This window comes from Genypterus blacodes, unplaced genomic scaffold (genome assembly GCF_046128005.1).
Source record: "Genypterus blacodes isolate CSIRO-AG114 ecotype Tasmania unplaced genomic scaffold, CSIRO-AGI_Gbla_v1 ptg000156l_1, whole genome shotgun sequence".
Lineage (NCBI taxonomy): Eukaryota > Metazoa > Chordata > Actinopteri > Ophidiiformes > Ophidiidae > Genypterus > Genypterus blacodes.
Genome location: NW_027466957.1, coordinates 4,485,276 through 4,504,495, shown reverse-complemented (window position 1 = coordinate 4,504,495; position 19,220 = coordinate 4,485,276). Strand labels below are relative to the sequence as shown.

The following is a 19,220-nucleotide window of genomic DNA, read 5'->3' as shown; positions in this document are numbered from 1 at the left end:
TGAACACATGACTACAGTCCACACACACTGAAGCTAGTGGGAGAAAAAAAGGGATGAGAAGTCCGCTCGTCGTTGCAGCCCACACAAAGTCAAGGCTGCGAGTGCGTAGCCGCTTTCCTGACGTGTTTCAACGCATCGCCATGCTCAGGGCAAAACTGTGAATAATACTTGTGGCTGTATGGCTGCTTTTGTTGTGTGACCTTAATGTTCCAGCTTCAGACTTCAACCCTAAGCACAAGGATTTGTGGAATGTATCGGATACAAATATAAAAATGTTTTGCCTCACAGTACATTATCAAAAGATATGTAGGAAATAGCCATTGTTTATCTTGTAGCACATAAACCAAATTGAGCTAAAGTAACAGTGCTGGTATTTGTCCCTGCCCTGCCAAACATTACCCAAGATAAATCTATCAGTAGGGAAGCTGGATGTTGTTGTTTCATTACTCTTGCTTCCTAGAGCCCCTCACTATCAAAGGGAAACAGCAGGATCTCGGGCCGTATGGAGACAATATTCTGCCGCTGTCATAACCAATGAAATGTGAAACGTGTTGACAGCACCTCCCTGTAAACCTGGAGCTTGAATCCTTTACATACATGTCTTGAACTGTGACAACCCACAAAGCCATCAGAGTAACTATGAAGTGTGTATGCGACACGTCAGTAGCAATTTACGGCAGAACCTTAGAAATCCAAAATGTTAAATGACTGATCTCAAACGTTTATAGCCGCGTGAGGTGAGACAGAGGAGCACGGTGGAAAAAACGAGTGTAAAGAGGGAAAGAGAGAAAGCGGAGGACGGGGCAAGTTTGTGCAGGAACGCACCTCGACACAGTCATCACCGTCTTAATCTGTAACTGTTAGGGATTGAAACCAGAAGCCGGGGCCATTAACTGGGTGATCCAAGGTTCAGATATCTGACGTGTTACTGCTGCTGTGGCCCTTCACTCATCGTGCAGACAGAGCAAGATTAAAGCCTGGGCTGGGGGGGGTTTATGGGAGATTTTCTTATTGCTTAAGGCGAATCAACGCTTGCATGTACAGTGTTTACTGTTTTGTAGTTCACACCCTGCTGTCTGCCCTCCCCCAAATTTTGCCGCGGACATGTTCAGCCTGACAGAGGTGAACAGGTGAGGAGCATTTGCATTTTCTAACCGCTTATGCTAACATAATATTGAATTTCTGCTTTTGTAGTGTTTCAAGTTTGCTAATGGCTTCATTTGTGAATAACTGCTATTGAAGAGGAGACCTAATTACGCATAATAACCCAGGGTTATCAATGAATAGAATTGCACGTTCATTTAAGTTATTTTGAGGAGGTGGCGGCTGGTGTATCACATTCTCAAAAGTGGTGATTAACAGCGTAGAGTGCCCTCGCCACTGCGTCCTCCCTACTCTCTTTCTCTGCTTCCCCCCTCTGTTCTGTCTTGTTTGCTTGGTAGGGCGTAGGGGTGAGAAAAGAGTGAGAATAAGCTAGGTGAGGGGATGCCAGAGGGGACTGACGTGTGTCTCAACTTCACCCCTCCACCTTTCAGCATTCTCAGATAAAAGAAGCACATTGTAGTGGCAGTGCGTTTGTGTCCAAAGTACATACAGCACATACAGTAATTACTCATATGGCTACACACCTTCTTACCACAATGTAAGTCCCTTTTCATTCACGTATTCTGTTGACAGGCCTAATAATGGACACCTTGCCTGTGTTTATTTTGCCAAGACTCCATTGCTGCTATGTTGTGTCTTACAAAGTATTAGCAGCTTCAATGGCTTAGGGTTTTTGAGAGCCAGAAATGCAGTGTGTCTGCCCGTCTGGCTCCCCCGGGGCACGGTACATGTTGCTCTGTGTCAAGGTAAACAATCCCCACCTCTCTTTGTACACCGCTCTCCCACACAGCCAATCAGGAGAAGAAAAGGGGGGGGAAAAAAGCCTAAAAAAATGCTATGCACACTGACAGCCAGACTGAGCAAACAGATTTTACAGCATGAGTCATTGTGTTTCATTGTTTTACTGTAATTCCCCATAATGCAAGCCAATTTTGAATTAAATTTCACAGCAATGCAACGGCTACAAAAGGAAAATGTTAGTGAGCCTCGGTGATATCTGAGCTGCTTGTACGTTCTGGCAATAAACAGCGTTTTACTGCGGAAGGCTTTAAATGAGATGAAATTGAGAGAAATTAGCGGGAGAATTAGAGAACTGCATCTGAAGTGCAATAACAGCAATATTATCCCAGAGCATGGGAAGGTGATAACGATCATTATATAATGAGTACCAATGAGATATACAGATATTTGAGCTGAGAGACTTTGCCTTTATGATGGTGGTTTGTTACAGTGCATTGTTACCCAGCATGCCCAGCGCCTGGTCACCGAGTCAGAGGAAGAGATTGGGAGGTGCAGGTTCGGTCCCGGTGACACTGAGTCAGACAGGAAGCCGCAAGTGGAAGGGAGGGAAGGCACAGGACGGACCCAGCCGGACTGTTTTTGCATAAGTCAAGGCTGATTTGTGCCATGTGCAGGTATATGAACGGGTACAGGAAACTCACACAGGGCTCAAAGGAAATCAGGGGATGCGGCAGCGGTGGCGTGGAGATGGTCGAAGTGTATCGCAGACAGATGCAGACGCGCTAACTAAGGGGAAAAGCGTCTCATTGACTCCGTCAGACTGAGACGGTGGTGAACCAACCACCAAGTGTTCTAATTAGCCCACTTCAGCATGTTAGTCTGCCCCAGCTGCTCCTATTTATGTTACGGAGGAAATGCTGAATGGGACTTTTCTCCCGCCTCCCCTCCTCCTCCTCTCTCTTCGTTACATTTTCTCGAGGGTAGCAAATAGTCGATTTTTATTGCTTTTCTCTTTCCTGTTATTGCTGTTTTTTGCTGGAGTATGATTATATGTTTTGCCTACTGCTGATTCAGTGTATAGGGAGCTGCAGCAGTGCTGTTTTGTTTGGCTGAAAGGACGACTGCCAAGTACCCTACCATGTATTTTGGGGTGAATCCCCCCCACCCCGCCCCCCCTTCCTCAAAATAAGAAATGAATGAATGTAGTAATAGAAGGAAATACTCAGACTGCCCACTGCTGTGTTTTTGCTGACGCTAACACAGGCATTAGTTTCATCATATCCTCCACCACAGCATAGTTATCATCCAAGGGTTTCAGTTACATCTCTCAATGGGGCAGAGAGAGACTGGTTTTGCTTGCTGTAGCCTAATTTTGCTGCCTTGCTCAACCTGTGGGCCAGCACGCACTCTTTTAGCGCAGCCGAGACACACTGTCCCTCCCGCGGCCTCGTCGGCTACGTGTGCGGTCCGAGCCTGTGAGAAAGATGAATGCCAGGGAAAGCTGCCGCAGAGGAATTCAGATGGTCCCGACTCGACGTGGTCGCATTGACCAAAGTATGGAATGTTGTCTTCTTTTATTTATTTTCAGTTATTATTGCTCTGTCAGTCTCAGTTCTTTATTGCACCCCTTTCTTCCTCTTGATATTGTTCTTTCCTCCTTTCTCTCGTCTTTATTACTGTTTTTTCTCGCCTCTCTCTTTTTTGCTGTCTGATTCTTTGTTTCTTCTCTCTCACTGACTCGCTCACTGCAGGGTATCTGGTCCCTGGCTGCCTCGCCGCGTTCTTAACAATGAAACGAATGCTAATTTTGATCATCTAACTAGGAGAGAGATTAGGTCTTTGATAAACACTTTCTGCTCTGACAGCCACTGCTGGACTGGGCTTCAAGGGGAGAGCGACACTGTCCTTGTTCATGTGTTCTTGTTACTAAGTGCGCTATACTGCCGCGCTTAAAACCCCATAGACTTCCATGCATTTACTTGGTGGCAAGCAGGCTCCTTAAACTCTTTACATTGCTTTACTTAACAATTGAGATGAAAAATGTCAAAGCACTTGTAAGAATTATTATGCACTATACACTTGAGCTGGATTTAAACTATTCCTGCTCTGAACTCTTATATTATACCCCTTCAGGGCCTGCTTATGTGCATCTGAGAGTGAGTGATTACATCGGTGACATGCTTTCCACAGATCTAAGACTCCACTGGGTGACTGTATCAAGATGTAGCAGAAAAATAATACTGACGGACAGTTGTGCGAGGCTCAGCGGCCACATATAAAAGATGTACCCTCGTCTCCGTCTGTTGAATACGGATGGCCTGTCTATCTCTGTGTTACATCTACAGCACGGTCGGGGCGGGGAAGGACTCCGGGGTATCTGGCCTGTGCAAATTAGTGTGTAGCTCTCGCTCCCAGGTGCACACTGGTGTAGTGTACGGGCTGTAGTTGCTGTTTATGCCATTCTTCTGTGACAGACATAGAGTGGCTCTGACAGCCCGGAGACTTGTACAGTACAAACATCCTACCCATCTGCTTTCCAGTGATCACCTCTGTCACCTTTATCTCGTCTGAGGCTGCTTGGCTTTCCATGGTTCACTAAAACAAGGCCAGAACCTCAGCCAAGTGTTGCTGCGGGTGTAATGAATGGCGTACAGGAGGGAGTGGGAAAGACCCACAACAGGCAGATAATAGTCTGCGGTGACCTCGGCTGTTCAATGTTGTCTGGCTATATATAATGTAAGACCACCAAATAAAACAAACAGGCCATGTCCACTGGGACTTGTCTCATCGTTTCTCCTGCTTACTCTGAGTCCTGGATGATGCTCAAGCAAACCCTACAATATTAAACCGTCATAGCGAAAGTGAGTAATACCATCCATTGCTTTTGATCTGCACACTATTTTTAACAATGGGACTTCTAGGTCAGCATGACATTCTTTCCTCCCACCTCCCCACCTCCCCACCTCCCCACCTCTCGCCTAACCCACAGTGAGCAGGTGGGGAGGCGTAGTTCCACACACGTAATGAATGTGCTTTACGGTACCTTGTGCATGCCTACACTCTGGGGCACGTGCTATATGTCACCCCTATGAACAACAGCCTCGCTTTACATTTTCAAGATGTTGCCGAGCTTGCAAAAATGTTCAATGAGAAAAAGATATAAAAAATCTAGGTCATCTTGTATCAATATATTCCATTTGGTTTCTTTTAGAGCATCATCAAAACATCATATCATTTGTGCTTGTGCAATACTGTCATGTTGTAAAATGCACATGGAATTCATAAATAAAAATATAAATAATTATATAATAAATGATGAAATACATTTAAAGAGGTGTTTTGCAAGTTTTCCCCAAACTTGACACCGGTGGGTAGGGAAGTGCTTGCTGTAGCGATATGCCTGACTCAGCTCTCAAGACACTGGCTGACAGGAAGCCAGCCAGGGCTGATTTTCCGTCATATCCCAGCCAGCACTCCATCCTGTGCGGGGTTCACACGGAGCAGGCCGGAAGGCAACAGTCCAGTCAGCCAGCCAGCCAGCCATCGGTCTCTCTCTTTCTGTCCCGTCACTTTCTGTCCTGGCATGGCCCCACAGCCGCCACCATTCAGAGGAACTTTCAGGTGTATTTTTAAGGACACAGCATATGGAGCCTGAGCTCATGCTTACTGCAGCACTCACTGCTACTTTATTATTCATATTCTCTGCAAGTCCATGTAGTGTCAGCTTTTTCCTAAATTTGGTCCTCCTGCTGTTTTGTAACACTGACTTTTCCTAACATTCCAAGCGAAGAATCCAGTTAGGTTGGAATTTCTCCCCCAATTGGTCCTGCATTGCACACTAATTGGCGTTGTTACATGCAGCCCAAACATTACGTGTTGTATATAGTTGTTATGCTATATCGAATATAAAGTAAGTGTGTGTATGTGTCTTCATTTGCTGCAGCTGTCCTCCATATGAGCTCCATTTAGCTCTTTGTTGCCTGTTAAAATAACTATAACATCTACTTCACTGAGAGTAAGAGTACCACTGCACTGTTTTGTGGCGTATTTTACAAATTGTAAACAGGTTTCACTGAAATCTGCTCGCTAGGCATGTATCCTTCTGTGTGTGTGTGTGTGTGTGTGTGTGTGTGTGTAAGCACCCAATTTCCTCACCGCACGCTGTTATTGCCTCTCATCCAAAGGGAGACTGGCTTAAGTAACTAGCCACAGACTTGATTTTGTGGTGTTTTATCACCTCTGATGAAATTAGGGAAGCTTCTACCAGCCAGAGGTAGAGAAATAAAGCATGTCAGGAGACAGAGAGAGAGAGAGAGGGAGAGAGAGAGACTGAATCCATCGCAACTGTTTGATAATGCATCGTTTATGTGTGCCTCACGGGAAAGAGTCTGAAAATAGGTCTTAATGGACCTTGGATAGGGTAGTGTGTATTAGAGAGACAGGCACTACTATCGTCACTTCAGGTCATAATGATGGGTGTGTGAAGGGCGCCTTCCCCCTATAAAAGCAACATCACAATATCCATATTACTTCACCACAGGTTATTCACCAGAATAAATGAACGACATCCTCACACTGTTGATCAGTCGGCTTCCATTGTACCCATGAACAGTTGTTCCTTCCCTGTTTCACACGAAGCCTTATCTTTGTTTTTGTTTCAGCGAGGTAGCCTGGTTAAGGTCAAACTCTAGCATGTAGCCTCTCATTGACCTGTTTTGCCGGTTTGTTCGGTGGGAAGACAGACAGTGGGACAGACAGTGTGAGTTCCTGACACGATGTTTATGCTGCAGCTTTTGAACTCAGCCTGGAAGAGAGAGCAGGTCACTGGAACCCCTCATAAGTGCTTCTGTTGCAATAAATCACAATGATATGAGATAAGGGAGGGAGTTTGGACTGGATCAGACCGGTCGTTGTCTTATGTCCGAGCTTCTGACATGACAACAGGATGCCTCACGCGTGTGCATGTCAAAGTGTTTGTCACGATGTAAATGATGGAGCGTTGCTACATGTAAACATCATTAACCCCGTGGAGAGAGAGTCTGAGGAAAAAAAACATACAAAAGCTCTACTGTCCTCGCTGCACATGACGCAGAACACAGACACAACTCACTTAAACACACACACGCACACCAATACACACTAACCACAGCTGTAGGTGTCATGAATCACTCATATGACAGCTGAGAGTAACAACTGACAGTAAAATGCTCATCTGCTTTAACTGACATGGGGTTTATGATGGAGCAATGGGTGTTAAATGTGGTTCATGTACTGTATGTGATGTTTCCTTCTCTGTCTGTGTCTGAGCCATGTATCCTGTTACACCATACACAGCAGCACGGGTGAATAGAGATCACACACACACTTTGCTGTCACGTTAATTGCATTGACAGCAAATCGATTTTCAGTATAGACAGAACGAGAGGCTGCGCCGTAACCGTGTCTGTGCACGCATATGTGTGTGTGTGTGTGCGAACATGCCACGCACAGTACAGCCTCAACCATCTAACCCAAAGCCTGTAAGCCATGTAGCATTACATGTGCTCCTTTATGTGGCTAAGTCGTCCCGTAGATGAGTGGATTCCTGCTGCGTTTTCAGTGGCCAGTGTGTGATTATGGAGCTGAACACGGCGGCCGTATATATCTATAGCCGGGGCAAATTGAAGGGATTACCTTGACTGACAGGATCATGCACAGGAATACTCAGGTGACCCATCCTCGATTTGGTCCTGCGCCTGCAGAGTGAAATAGCAGCCGTGGATCACCTCCGTTGTCTAATGAGTAGACAGAGTATACAGTTAGACCAACGTGATGTCTTGATCTTTTATCTTCACACCTCTTTTTTCGCTCTTCCTCTCGCTATTTGAGCACCTGCCCCCCCCCCCCCCCCCCCCCCCCCCCCCCCACACACACACACACACACACACACCCAACCATTCCTTCATGAGCCTGCCAGCCAGTTTGTGTACATCTGCTCCATATAATAGTGGATGTGCCGTGCCAGCTTCATGGAGTTGTGGCTATTGCTGCTGTTGCGACTTTAACAGCTTGTTACCCTGCTGGAGTAATGAGTGCTCGGGCTCCCTCTCTCTTTCTTTCCCTCTTTTGCTCTATTTGTCTCTCCCTCTGTCTTTCTTTCATGTCTCTATCGCCCTCTCACACACAAACTGGGGGCAGTGTTTCGCTTTGTTTTGTTCTCTCTTTCTCTCTCTCTCTCTCTCTCTCTCTCTCTCACTCTCTCACTTTCACAGCACTGTCACTGCCCCCTCATCTCAGCTCCTCTCCTGCTGTATTTTATTGCACTCCCTCTGCTCTTCCTCTCGCCCCTTCTATCCTCTCACAGTTCCCCGTCCCTCCCACATCAGTCCTCTACCCAGTAAGCCACTCTCGGCGGCACAACTCAGCTCTGGATGAGAGCAGTGATGAAGCAGTGGGGGAGGGAGGGCATGGATGTGGCGGGATTACATGTGGTTACTGGATTCTCTTTTTCATTTGATCTTTATTTCTTATTTTCGTTTTCGTTAGGCTGCCCCTGGATCTATGCTGTGACTCACACACATGCTGGACTGCGCCTAATGTCCTCAATTTGGGTCCATTCACAGACTGGTTTGGTGGAGCTTAACTTTGGATTTGGTGTGATTATTGGGCAGAGGGTTTGGCTCATCAGTGCCTCATTCTGATTGGCTGTGTGCGCAGCAAAGAGCAGAGTCCAGGTTTTGTTTAACAGAGGGCAGCTGTACACAGATAAGAGAGTAAAGAAAGAAATCAAGTATATAATTACGTGTGTGATACTGAGTACAAATACACACCTGCAGCTTTTGGTGGTGCCATGCTCTGCATGTATTTGGGTGTAATTTGTATCTTATTGGCTTGGCTGCTTTCAGTGTAGCCAGTCCACTCTTTTTGCGTTAAGCTCTGCAGCACATCAATGACCTAGAATTTATGCAATCTGAGCTCATCAAAGCCAGATCAGCTGAGCTATTTATTCTAGTTTTCTCCACACTCGATGCACAATTGCCTGCTAACTCAAACCAATGACCCTGCAGCTCTTTGCACCTGCTACCTGGTGCACTCGCCAAGTGCATGAAGTCCTGTTGTCTGCTTCATCAAAATGTAAAAAAAAAGCAGCATACGATACGACCACAATTTCATATACCAAACAAACTGTGGCTAGGTTAATTTTATTTGGATTTTCATCACAAGGGAGGAATGTGACATATTCTGCAACAATGAGTTCTAAGATTTGAAGTAAAGCCTCACAAAAAATTCATTTTGGAGTTTGAAATAGTTAGAAATGGACAGATATTGTTGTATCATTGACCACATATTTGTATCAACACCTCTGTCACATTTCAGCATTCAAGCAAGATATTGTTTATGTCTGTGAATATATGTCCCATCTTTAATAATTCATACAGACACATGATTTAAAGTATTTTACTTTTTCATGCGATACAACTGCATCCCCTTGACATACTGCTTTCATTATACTGTGACGGTGCCTTTGAAAGTGACAGGATCGGGTAGCATCGGCAGCACATTTCAGGAATAGTTAAAGCCGTCCAATTTGATGAAATGTGTATGTTGTCAGTCAAAGGCCCAGATTCACTTCCCATCTGTGTGTTAGCTGAGGTGAGCTTTCTGATCCCGTGGCCTCCAGTGATACTTGGCTCTGTTTATTCTTCTCCCCACTGAGGGTTCCTTCTCCCTCTGCTGAGCCCCTTTACAATTTAGATTTATGGAAATGCCTCCTAGTAGAAAGCTGCCTCCCTGCGATGACAGACAGCTCTGATTAGAGGAATACCATGTAAATATTGGAAGTGGTACTGCATAGGAAGGTCATGGCCCGAGATTCAACATCTACGTTAATAGGCGACGGACACGGAGGTTATGTTAAATGACTAAGCAGACACAGGCATAGTAAAAAAGTAGGATAATCTATGTATGTCTGCACTGTGTGTGTTTGTTTATGTATGTCCCTGCCTTTGGGTGTGGGCATGTGCATGTTTGAGCTTGCACAACAGTGAACACGTGTGTGTTTTGAGGTGGTGGTGGTGGTGGCTGTGGGAGGGGAAACACAAATCATTAGAATGACAATGACTGTGTAATCTCTCTCAGTGGATGTCATAGGTTTTAGGCATAATACCACTTTGCGCTTGCTCAAACAGCTTGAAGTGTGTGAAGCAGGGGGGTGCCTCAGCAGAGACAGGGTTAAGGGGGAATGATTAGATACACATGCCCAAGTTTGCATTCAGGGATAAGCAGCTATGCTGTGACCTGATCATTCCACCTGGGCTGGTGGCTGGAGGGATGCTGGCGCATGTCCTGGGCACTGCCCCTGGTGCCTTTGAGCAAGGCACCTAACCCCCAAATTGCTCCCGAGCGCCTGCAAAGGGCCCCCCTCACTCGGCATCTCTCCGCAATAATTGTTGTATATGGACCTTATTGGCATGTATGGGGGTGTTTACGTGTGTGTGTGTTCTGTCTATGTACAATAATAATGTAATGCATACAAACTGAGTGAGGAGAGGAATTTCCCCTTCGGGGATCAATAAAAGTGTTTCTTCTTCTTCTTCTTCTTCTAATAACTTGCAGAGGATGAGCTGTGGCTGGTTTCAAAAGATGCAGTTCAGTGAAAAGCAATTGGCTGCTGTAGGCCTCAAACTCATGACCAAGCACACTGATGTGGGTCACTAACACGACTGCTAGAAACACTTGATGCAAAGTGCTGTGTTGGAGTGCCCTCAGAGCTCGTGCTTAATCATGGACAAGTGCACATTTATTTACTATGCACCACTACATTTGAATTATTTTAGTCATACAGTAGCTCAGAGCCTCATCAAAGATCATTTCTAATGATAAACACAAACAAGGCTGTTAATAACAAAAGCTATGTCGGAAATGTACTCTAAGTTCTGCTTGAATTAGGAACAGAAGTGTGTGTTTTATTTCTTATGACATTGGTGCCACCAATAATATCAATTAATGCGTCATTACAACTAGCTGTCTGGTACACTGATTTGGAATTGAGGATTCTGTCAGTTAGGAAAATATCCACCATTGTCAACCTTCCCCAAATACCACAGCAGAGGAAACCAGACAGAGTCAAATGATACCACTTACTAGAGGACTTGTGGTTTCTGAGGGTGTTATCCCTCTACTTTGCTACTGTGTCATTTCCTTGTGGTGACCCAATGGATGGGATAGATGCAAGATAGATGTATAGGGCTTCGTGGAAGGAGAAAGTTAGCAGTGGAGCAGAGAAATCCATTTCCTATTCAGACGGAGGAATGTGTAAATATAACTACTCCTAGCTCAGCAACACAAGATGCCAGAAAAGCTTATTATCTCTGCTGCTGATAACAGCTGAGCGAAAAGACTAATGGACTAACCTCTCCTGCTAATCACTTTTTATTGGCCCTTATAGAAAAAGATATTCCTTTCGGGAAGATTACATACACTTTGTATTTTGGCAACGCAAACAGAGCTGCAGAAAACCGCAGAAAAAAAAAGAATGCAGGAAAACAAATCCTTCCAAACTGTTTTGGGGTTTTGTATTTCTCTCTTGTAGCATACACATTTTTGCTGCAGCATTACAATTTCACATTTTATATTAATCAGTCACAGGATTATACATTAATCCAGGGTATGAAATCCCAATCTGTCATTTCCTTTTTCCGATCTGACAACAATGGATTTAACACTGTAACCGGATTTTGGTTTATGTTCATTATCCTCTAGAGTACAATTGCTATAAATATGAATTTAGAAAATGAAGCAAATTTGCCTGCATGTATAAGAAGCTTAGTATGTGGGGGGAAAGTCTCAGGCCTATCACATGGTGACAGAGGTTTAGAGCTGATCCCACCAGCTCAGAGGCCACTTCCTAAAGCCTGATGTCTTTTGATTCAGTTTGTGTTGGCTGCCGCTCTGTTCTCAAGCTACTGTGTCCACAAACCTCAATGGTGATTTACATAGTTTGTCGTCATTGCTTACTTTTCCTTGCAGCCATTTCTCATTTCTCATTTCTGATCTTCTTGCCTGTTTTTGAGAATCTTTTTGAGAGGCAATCGACCGCAGTTTACTTCCATTTGAGCATGGTTGGCACAGGCCCACACTGTTTCGTCCTGGCTGGGGGAAATCACAAGCATTTTGCCAGCCATGCAACACACAGAGTGCAGGCAGCCAGTGGCACCAGCTTGTTTAACAAGCACGCAGGAGCAGCCTGGATGAGTGTGCCAGTGCAGATTTTTGTTTGCTTGGCCATTCATTATGACTCAGATTGTTCGCAAAAGCTGCCTTTTGTCCAAGCCATGATCACAGCCTGTGTGTGTCTTCTGGAATGTGAGTGTGTCTCTCTCACTTGAATTGATGCTCTGGAGTTGTTTTTTTTTTTTTTGCCTTCCACCTCTGCCAAAGAGTTTGTCAGACGAGTGGTGGAAGAGAAATCTACTGACAATGGTGATTTTGAGTTTTTTTTTCCACATTTCCCATTTGTCCTTGTGATATAGCACACTTGAGCAGCTGACATAGTCATTATGCCACTCCATCACACTGCCATAGTATAACATCCACAGTTCTAATGTGTTTACACGTCAAATCCACAGACTCTTGTGTTCGGTATTATGTAGCAGATTTGGTTTGTGCTACATCCACAGAATGAATGAACAAATTGTCCAGTGCAGGAGTAACATTGTCTTTGATTTACTTAAAACAAGATCTTTGTAAGAACCACTGCCGGTCTGTTTTTGCTAGGTCAGGAGGTGGCTATATTTGAGAATGAATCATTCCTGCATTTATATGTTAATTGTCATCTGAGTAATTCTGACTCCTCATCAACAGAAAAGACATGGCTTTGAACTGTGGTGCAGAAGCGGTGAATCAGTGCTGTTGTTATTCTTTTCAAGTCTTCTTCCCAGCTGCATAATAAGTAGAAGTCTCTGTCAAGTGCAACAAAAAGTGGTGGTCATGCAACTCATCAACTTAAACAAAGGCTTAACCCTATTCCCTCGGTTACCAAAAGCCAAATGAATGGATAACCTTTGTGGAGCCATTTCTTACACCTTTCAGTCCATTTTTTCGGCTTTTGCAGCTGTTGCCACAACATGAGAGAGTAATGCATATATTCCCCACAATCACTGGACAGGGAAGAGGGAAATAAAAGGAGAGCGAGAAAAGATTGATGGGAATAAATGTTGTATACACATATGCCATTAAGGAGTGGGGGTGTTCTTAAAACTCTAAAGGGCAAAAGGCTGCAGGGCTTCAGGGAAAAGCTGGCTCAGCAGGAGGCTGATTATACCACGAAAGGGATCCACTTTGCACATCTAGCATGTACAAACTCTAACAAAGGAGCATGGCAGAGCGCAGGCAGCTGAAAGTGATGGTGGGGGTCTGGCCCCTCGCTGCTTTAGCGGCAATGGCACTTTTATGACCATGCTAATAAAGTACTTCTGGGACGGGGAACCTCCCACACCTCAGCCTGCACACACGCCAAGAGGACCTATAGGACTTGTGTTTATGGACACATGGATCAATACACTTTCAGAGGGTCTATATTTAAGTCTGAGCTGGGCAGCATACACATTGATCACAGGGATAGGGGCGGGTACCCCAAAATGCCCATTACCAGAGTCGACCGTGGTCTTTCATGGAGCAGGTCAAGGTTCAGCTGCAATCTCAAATATGCACTTGCAAGTCAAACCTGCTTTGAGCAATGCAAACACTCCTATTCCTTTTCTCTCTTTTTTTCTTTGTGTTCCAAGCACTTGTTAATTCAAGGCACAGTAGCTGATTATTCCAGCCACATCTTTCACCCTGGATTCTCTGTGCCCTCACTGCAGGAAATGCAAATCTGGAGCGTGACAAACGATGTAGGGCCGTCTCTGACATGCCGGAGCCCCTGGCGTCCCCATGTTGCTCCCCAGCTTACCTCCTCCGGCTCCACAGTAATTACCCTTGTTGGATCGCTACGCCTAATCATACTTGATTTTGGGATGCACTGCCATTGTCTCCACTTGTTAGCCCCTTCTGCTGCTCGGTTCTGATAGAGTACACTGATAATACTGAGGGAATGAGGTTCACACACACATACACTTACAGAGGCACATGCGCATGCACATGTGTGTTGTGCCTGCTTGTGCTGGAGGACAGAGCTGTGTACAAATCTAATACAGTAGCCTGATTCATTTAAAGATGATTGTTCTGCTGCCAGTGATTAATCCCTTTTATGATCTGATAATGCCAGCAGGAGATGAATAGAATGAAAGGATTAAAAAACAACAGCAATGTTTGTAAAGGAATAATTAATAGATTCCGTTTCTGTAAAACAGGCCCCTTAAAGAGCAGGAAGCAAGGGGTGGGGTGTGTGGGAGAGGCTCCCAATTTGTTCTCACTTTGTTCCATAATAAGATCCAGGCCCTCTTTTCCAATGGATGAGAAAATTAACTCCTGGGGACAGTGTGGAGTGGGGGCTTCTTCTCCCGGTTTATGGAAGATGGAAGGCAAGAGATTTCTGCAGACTAGGCTGAGCATAGTTCCACAATTTGCAGACTTAACTTGATGCATGTTTTTGCAGATAGATGTGGAAAGGGGACAAAAGTGAAGCGAAGATGAATGTAGAACAAAGAATTTTAGCTCTGAGCTCATTTATGTGTGCTACATTTGTTGCTGGGTTTTGGTTTTAAAGGTTTCAACAAATATATTTTCCGAAATGCGATTAATGCGTTGACTTTGTTTTACACATGCTGGCAAATGTGCAAATAGAAGAATACATTTTTATATGGAAGGCCTGGTATCAAAGCAGCAGTTTGAACAAATCTTGTCAAATCGATAAAATGTCTGATCACGGTGAGAGTCTTTAAAGTACAATGAGTCACTGGTTAAAAGTTAAAAGCTTTGAGTGAGTTAATGAGCATGTAGGCAATGTCTGTTGTTCAGTTCTTGTTCAGTTCTTGGAAGTCAGTTGACAGCAGCAACAGCAGCAGCGTGAGTCAGGTCAGGCTCATTTCCGTCGCTGTAACCTTCCTCTCTTTCCTGCATTGTCCCGCGCTGTCTAGCAACTCCTTTGGAATGTGCGCAATAATGGTTTCCCCTCATTGTCTCAGTAAAACCTCCCGTCCCGATCTCCACAGCTCATCGCCTTACTGGAGATGAACTTTGCACTTTATTCAAGATGTGAAGAGACTTTTACATTTGGTCAGACCTGTTTTCCTTTGAAGTATACAGTATGTGAGTCACCCTGTGATAGCACTAACATCTCGCTGTCTTTCTTGTTTCCTTTTCCAGAAACATGTGAAGACCTCTGTGAAGCTTCATCACGCAAGTTAGCCTTTAACCACTTAAAGGCGAAGTATCCTCCCACTCTCCTGCCCTTCATCCATTCTCTCTGCTTCCTCTGCAGTTACCTGGCAGGCCCAGTCGACATGGAGGGCCGGCGGGTTACACGCAGGACTTTATCACCCCAGCCTAAACTAGGAACCGTAGTGACTCTGCTAGGCTGCTGGCTTTTAGCAATCCCTACCTTGAGCAATGGGCAGACATTCACCAGTTTCCATCCTGAACGCCGTGACTGGCTGTTCAACCACCTAACTGTTCACCAAAGCACTGGAGCGTTGTACATTGGAGCAGTGAACCGCGTCTACAAGCTCTCAGGCAACTTGACCCTGCTTGTTTCCCATGACACAGGCCCAGAGGACGACAACAAGGCATGCTACCCCCCTTTGATTGTCCAGCCCTGCTCTGAGCCCCTCGTCTCCACCAATAATGTCAATAAGCTACTTCTTATTGATTACTCCCAAAATCGGCTGCTGGCCTGTGGCAGTCTCTACCAGGGTGTGTGTAAGCTCCTCAGATTGGACGACCTCTTTATCTTGGTGGAGCCCTCCCATAAGAAGGAGCACTACCTCTCCAGTGTCAACCAGACTGGAACCATGTATGGCGTCATTGTACCTTCTCAAGGCCAGGATGGGACCCTGTTTATAGGCACAGCTGTGGATGGGAAACAGGACTACTTTCCCACCATCTCCAGTCGAAAGCTGCCCCGTGACCCAGAATCCTCTGCTATGCTTGACTATGAATTACACACTGACTTCGTCTCCTCCCTTATCAAGATACCATCAGACACCTTAGCCCTGGTTTCCCACTTTGACATCTACTATGTGTATGGTTTTGCCAGTGGCAACTTTGTTTACTTCCTGACAGTACAGCCTGAGACGCCAGAGAACAGCATGTCATCTGGAGGCTCCACCAGCGACCTCTTCTACACTTCTCGTATTGTCCGCCTCTGCAAAGACGACCGGAAGTTTCACTCCTATGTTTCTCTACCGATCGGCTGTGTGAAGAATGGTGTTGAATACAGACTCCTGCAGGCCGCCTACCTTGGAAAACCAGGCCGCGTTCTTGCCGCCTCACTCAACATCAGCCCGAATGACGACGTGCTCTTCACCGTCTTCTCCAAGGGCCAGAAGCAGTTCCACCGTCCGCCAGATGACTCAGCACTCTGCGTCTTCACCATACGGGACATCAACGCACGGATCAAAGAGCGCCTGCAGTCCTGCTACCAGGGAGAAGGAAACCTGGAGCTCAACTGGCTGCTGGGCAAGGACGTGCATTGCACCAAAGCGGTGAGTTACAGTGACTGGCACTGACTGGAAACAAGTTCACACAAGCGTGCATACTTACACACACACACATGCACAGATTTACTCCTCACACACACTTCTCACTGATGCATAGTATTGACTGTAGTTTGCATCAACAATCTCATGGATTTTAGTTATCACCAGTGCTTTCTTTTGGGAAATTCATCTGCCCTGCTAAAATCAAGTCAACACAAAAACACATAAATTATTTATACAACCTTTTCCTCGCATTTTAAAAGATATTTACAGTGAAACAAGACCTCCCTGATATACTTAATATAGAATTTCTACTCACTACTTAGTTCACTGACTTTGGTTGACCTGAAACATCCCACAATTCATGAACATTTGAATGGCGACAACACTAACATTTAATGGTTCCTCTCTTACGGCAATATAAATGACCTAAATGTTGAAAATGAGGAGGTTGCATGGCATCATGAAAATTAAAACAACAATCGTCTCTTCTGACTGCCTCACCGTAGTATACACACTATTTTCAATGTCACTACAGGTAATTAAATGTAATTGTTTTGCTGTTTTGTTTATCAGACTGCGAATCACATCTAAATGAGATATAATCATAATTCATGCAGATTTAACCATCTAAGCAATTACATTCTCCTTGCACGCAACACAAATGAAGACACTTTCCTGTAGAAAAGAAAAAAAGGGGCTGGTAGCTCAACTCACTGACGCTGGGACAGAACACATATCAGTTTACTCCTTTTAAAATCCCCCCAATTATCCTATAATACAAGGTCACATATCTGCTACATTATTTTCCCAGTATAATCCTGTTTCTTGGTATGCACTCGTTCACCCTAGAGGATACAGTCCTCTGTGTTTTCATTCTGTAATTGCTAATAGAAAGTCAAGAAGATTATTACATATTAATGATTCGCGAAATTAATGACTATGATATGTGTGTGTGTGTGTGTGTGTGTGTGTGTGTGAGTGTGTGTGGAGGTGTGAGTGCATGATGGAGATGTGTTGTTTGCATATTTGTTGGATATGTTGGATATCTGTGTGTAAGTAGCAAAGTATCATCTCTTGTGAACACCTTCCACATACAGTGTGTGTGTGTATGCATATGGGGGAGTTGAAGAATAGGCCATGATGTATTTTTAGGCTTTTAATGATATCTCCATCCTGACTATGATGAGAACCACAGCACAGCTTCCTTTGTTGCTAATCCCCCCAGGGCGCTCAATTGACCACATTTATTAACATCAGTAAATTCCCCATTAGCACAATGTCAGAGGTGATTGTCAGAAGGACGTAGACGCTACTTTCGAACCGGCACTGTTGGCTTTCATTAGCCGTGTGTAAGAAGAAAGGAGATGAGCTCAGAGGGAGCAGTGTAGGCGGAGGGGAGGGAAATAGTACAGGAGGTGGTGGTACAGAGTGACAACAACGCAGAGGTCAAGAGGGCTTTCTCACTGCGGGAGCTTGAAATTAGAACCTTTCTCCCGCTCCTTAGAAGAATCTTCCACCATCTCCCCGTGGGGTTTGTCAATGTGCGCTGCAGGGTGCCGGGTACCTGAGCCTCCAGCTGAGCCCTTTATTTTTCCTCTATATAACAGCTGATAACCTCCCATTACACAGTAAGGACCCGTGTGCCGTGTGTATATTGGCCCATCGATACAGTAAGGAGATATACAATATGGTCCCAACGTCAAGGTCAATGAGCGGTCAATATGTCCATAGGATTATAGGGATTATTCAGACATATGTCAATAGATGAGGAAGCCATAAAGCCCATACAAATGATGTTTTAACATCTGGATATGTCACCCATGCTTACCTCGTCAGCTTGCTTTAAATCGCCAAAATGCACAGTATGAATGCTTTGTCAAACAGGAATCTCAGTTTTGGGGGTCTGGAAAAAAGAGGTGATTCAAGGTTAAACCAATTCTTTTGCTCTTTTTTTGAAAAACCTTACCTCATTTGGTTTCTGAGTAAATCACCAGTGCGTGTCCCATTGCCTTCCCTCTGCTCCATTGATAACAGCAGTTAGCCAGCAAAGCTCAAAGCGAGGAAACTTAATTATACCCCCACCCCCCGCCTGCTCTCGGTCTGGACATCGATGGCACGCTCGCTTACATACAGGCCAGGAAAACCAAGCTACGGCTGAGCCAACGGGTTTCGAAACGCAGCAGCCAATCAAAGATTTATCACCCACTCGTCCAGCCTTTGTGCCGTCAAGGAGATTCACGGCGTCGGCGCCTCCTGAGGAGGAGAGTCGCGATAGCATTCATCCTGTATCGGAATGTCTCTCTCTCTCTCTCTCACTCTCCGTATCTGTCTTGCTTGTTACGGCTCAAGGCGAACCAGCTAATTAACCAAAGGGAGACTAGTATTGATAACACTGATACACCCTGGGAGAGCAACTGGGATCCATCCATCATTCACATTCCAAATGCTGGTTTACAACGATGGAATGCATTGTATCATTGTGTAACAGTTACATGCAGGGCATCGTTGAAACAGACCAACTATGCTGAACAACTCAAGCTCAGTATAGATTAAGAATAATTTTGTGTTATGGGGTATTAGATAAGGATTAATCACACTGGGTTAAAGTCCTATTTTTAGCCTGACCACATCTTTGCTTAAGATAACCAATGCAATTTGCATCACACGAAACAGACTGCAGATCTGCAATAATGCAATGGTAAAAACAAATCTGTTCGACGGTGCGCCGAAAACTCAGCCGTGAAGGATCCAGGG

The 19,220-nt window shown here is 45.0% G+C and overlaps 1 protein-coding gene across 1 annotated transcript in view; it reads left to right on the top strand.

Annotated features, from left to right (window-relative positions):
* Positions 1-19,220, top strand: part of plxna2 (plexin A2) — a 146,334-nt gene that overhangs the window by 7,502 nt on the left and 119,612 nt on the right. The window contains exon 2 of the mRNA XM_076166804.1: positions 15,133-16,469. Within this exon, the coding sequence (XP_076022919.1) occupies positions 15,270-16,469 (1,200 nt within the window). The 5' untranslated portion in view covers positions 15,133-15,269. The remainder of the gene's footprint in view (positions 1-15,132; positions 16,470-19,220) is intronic.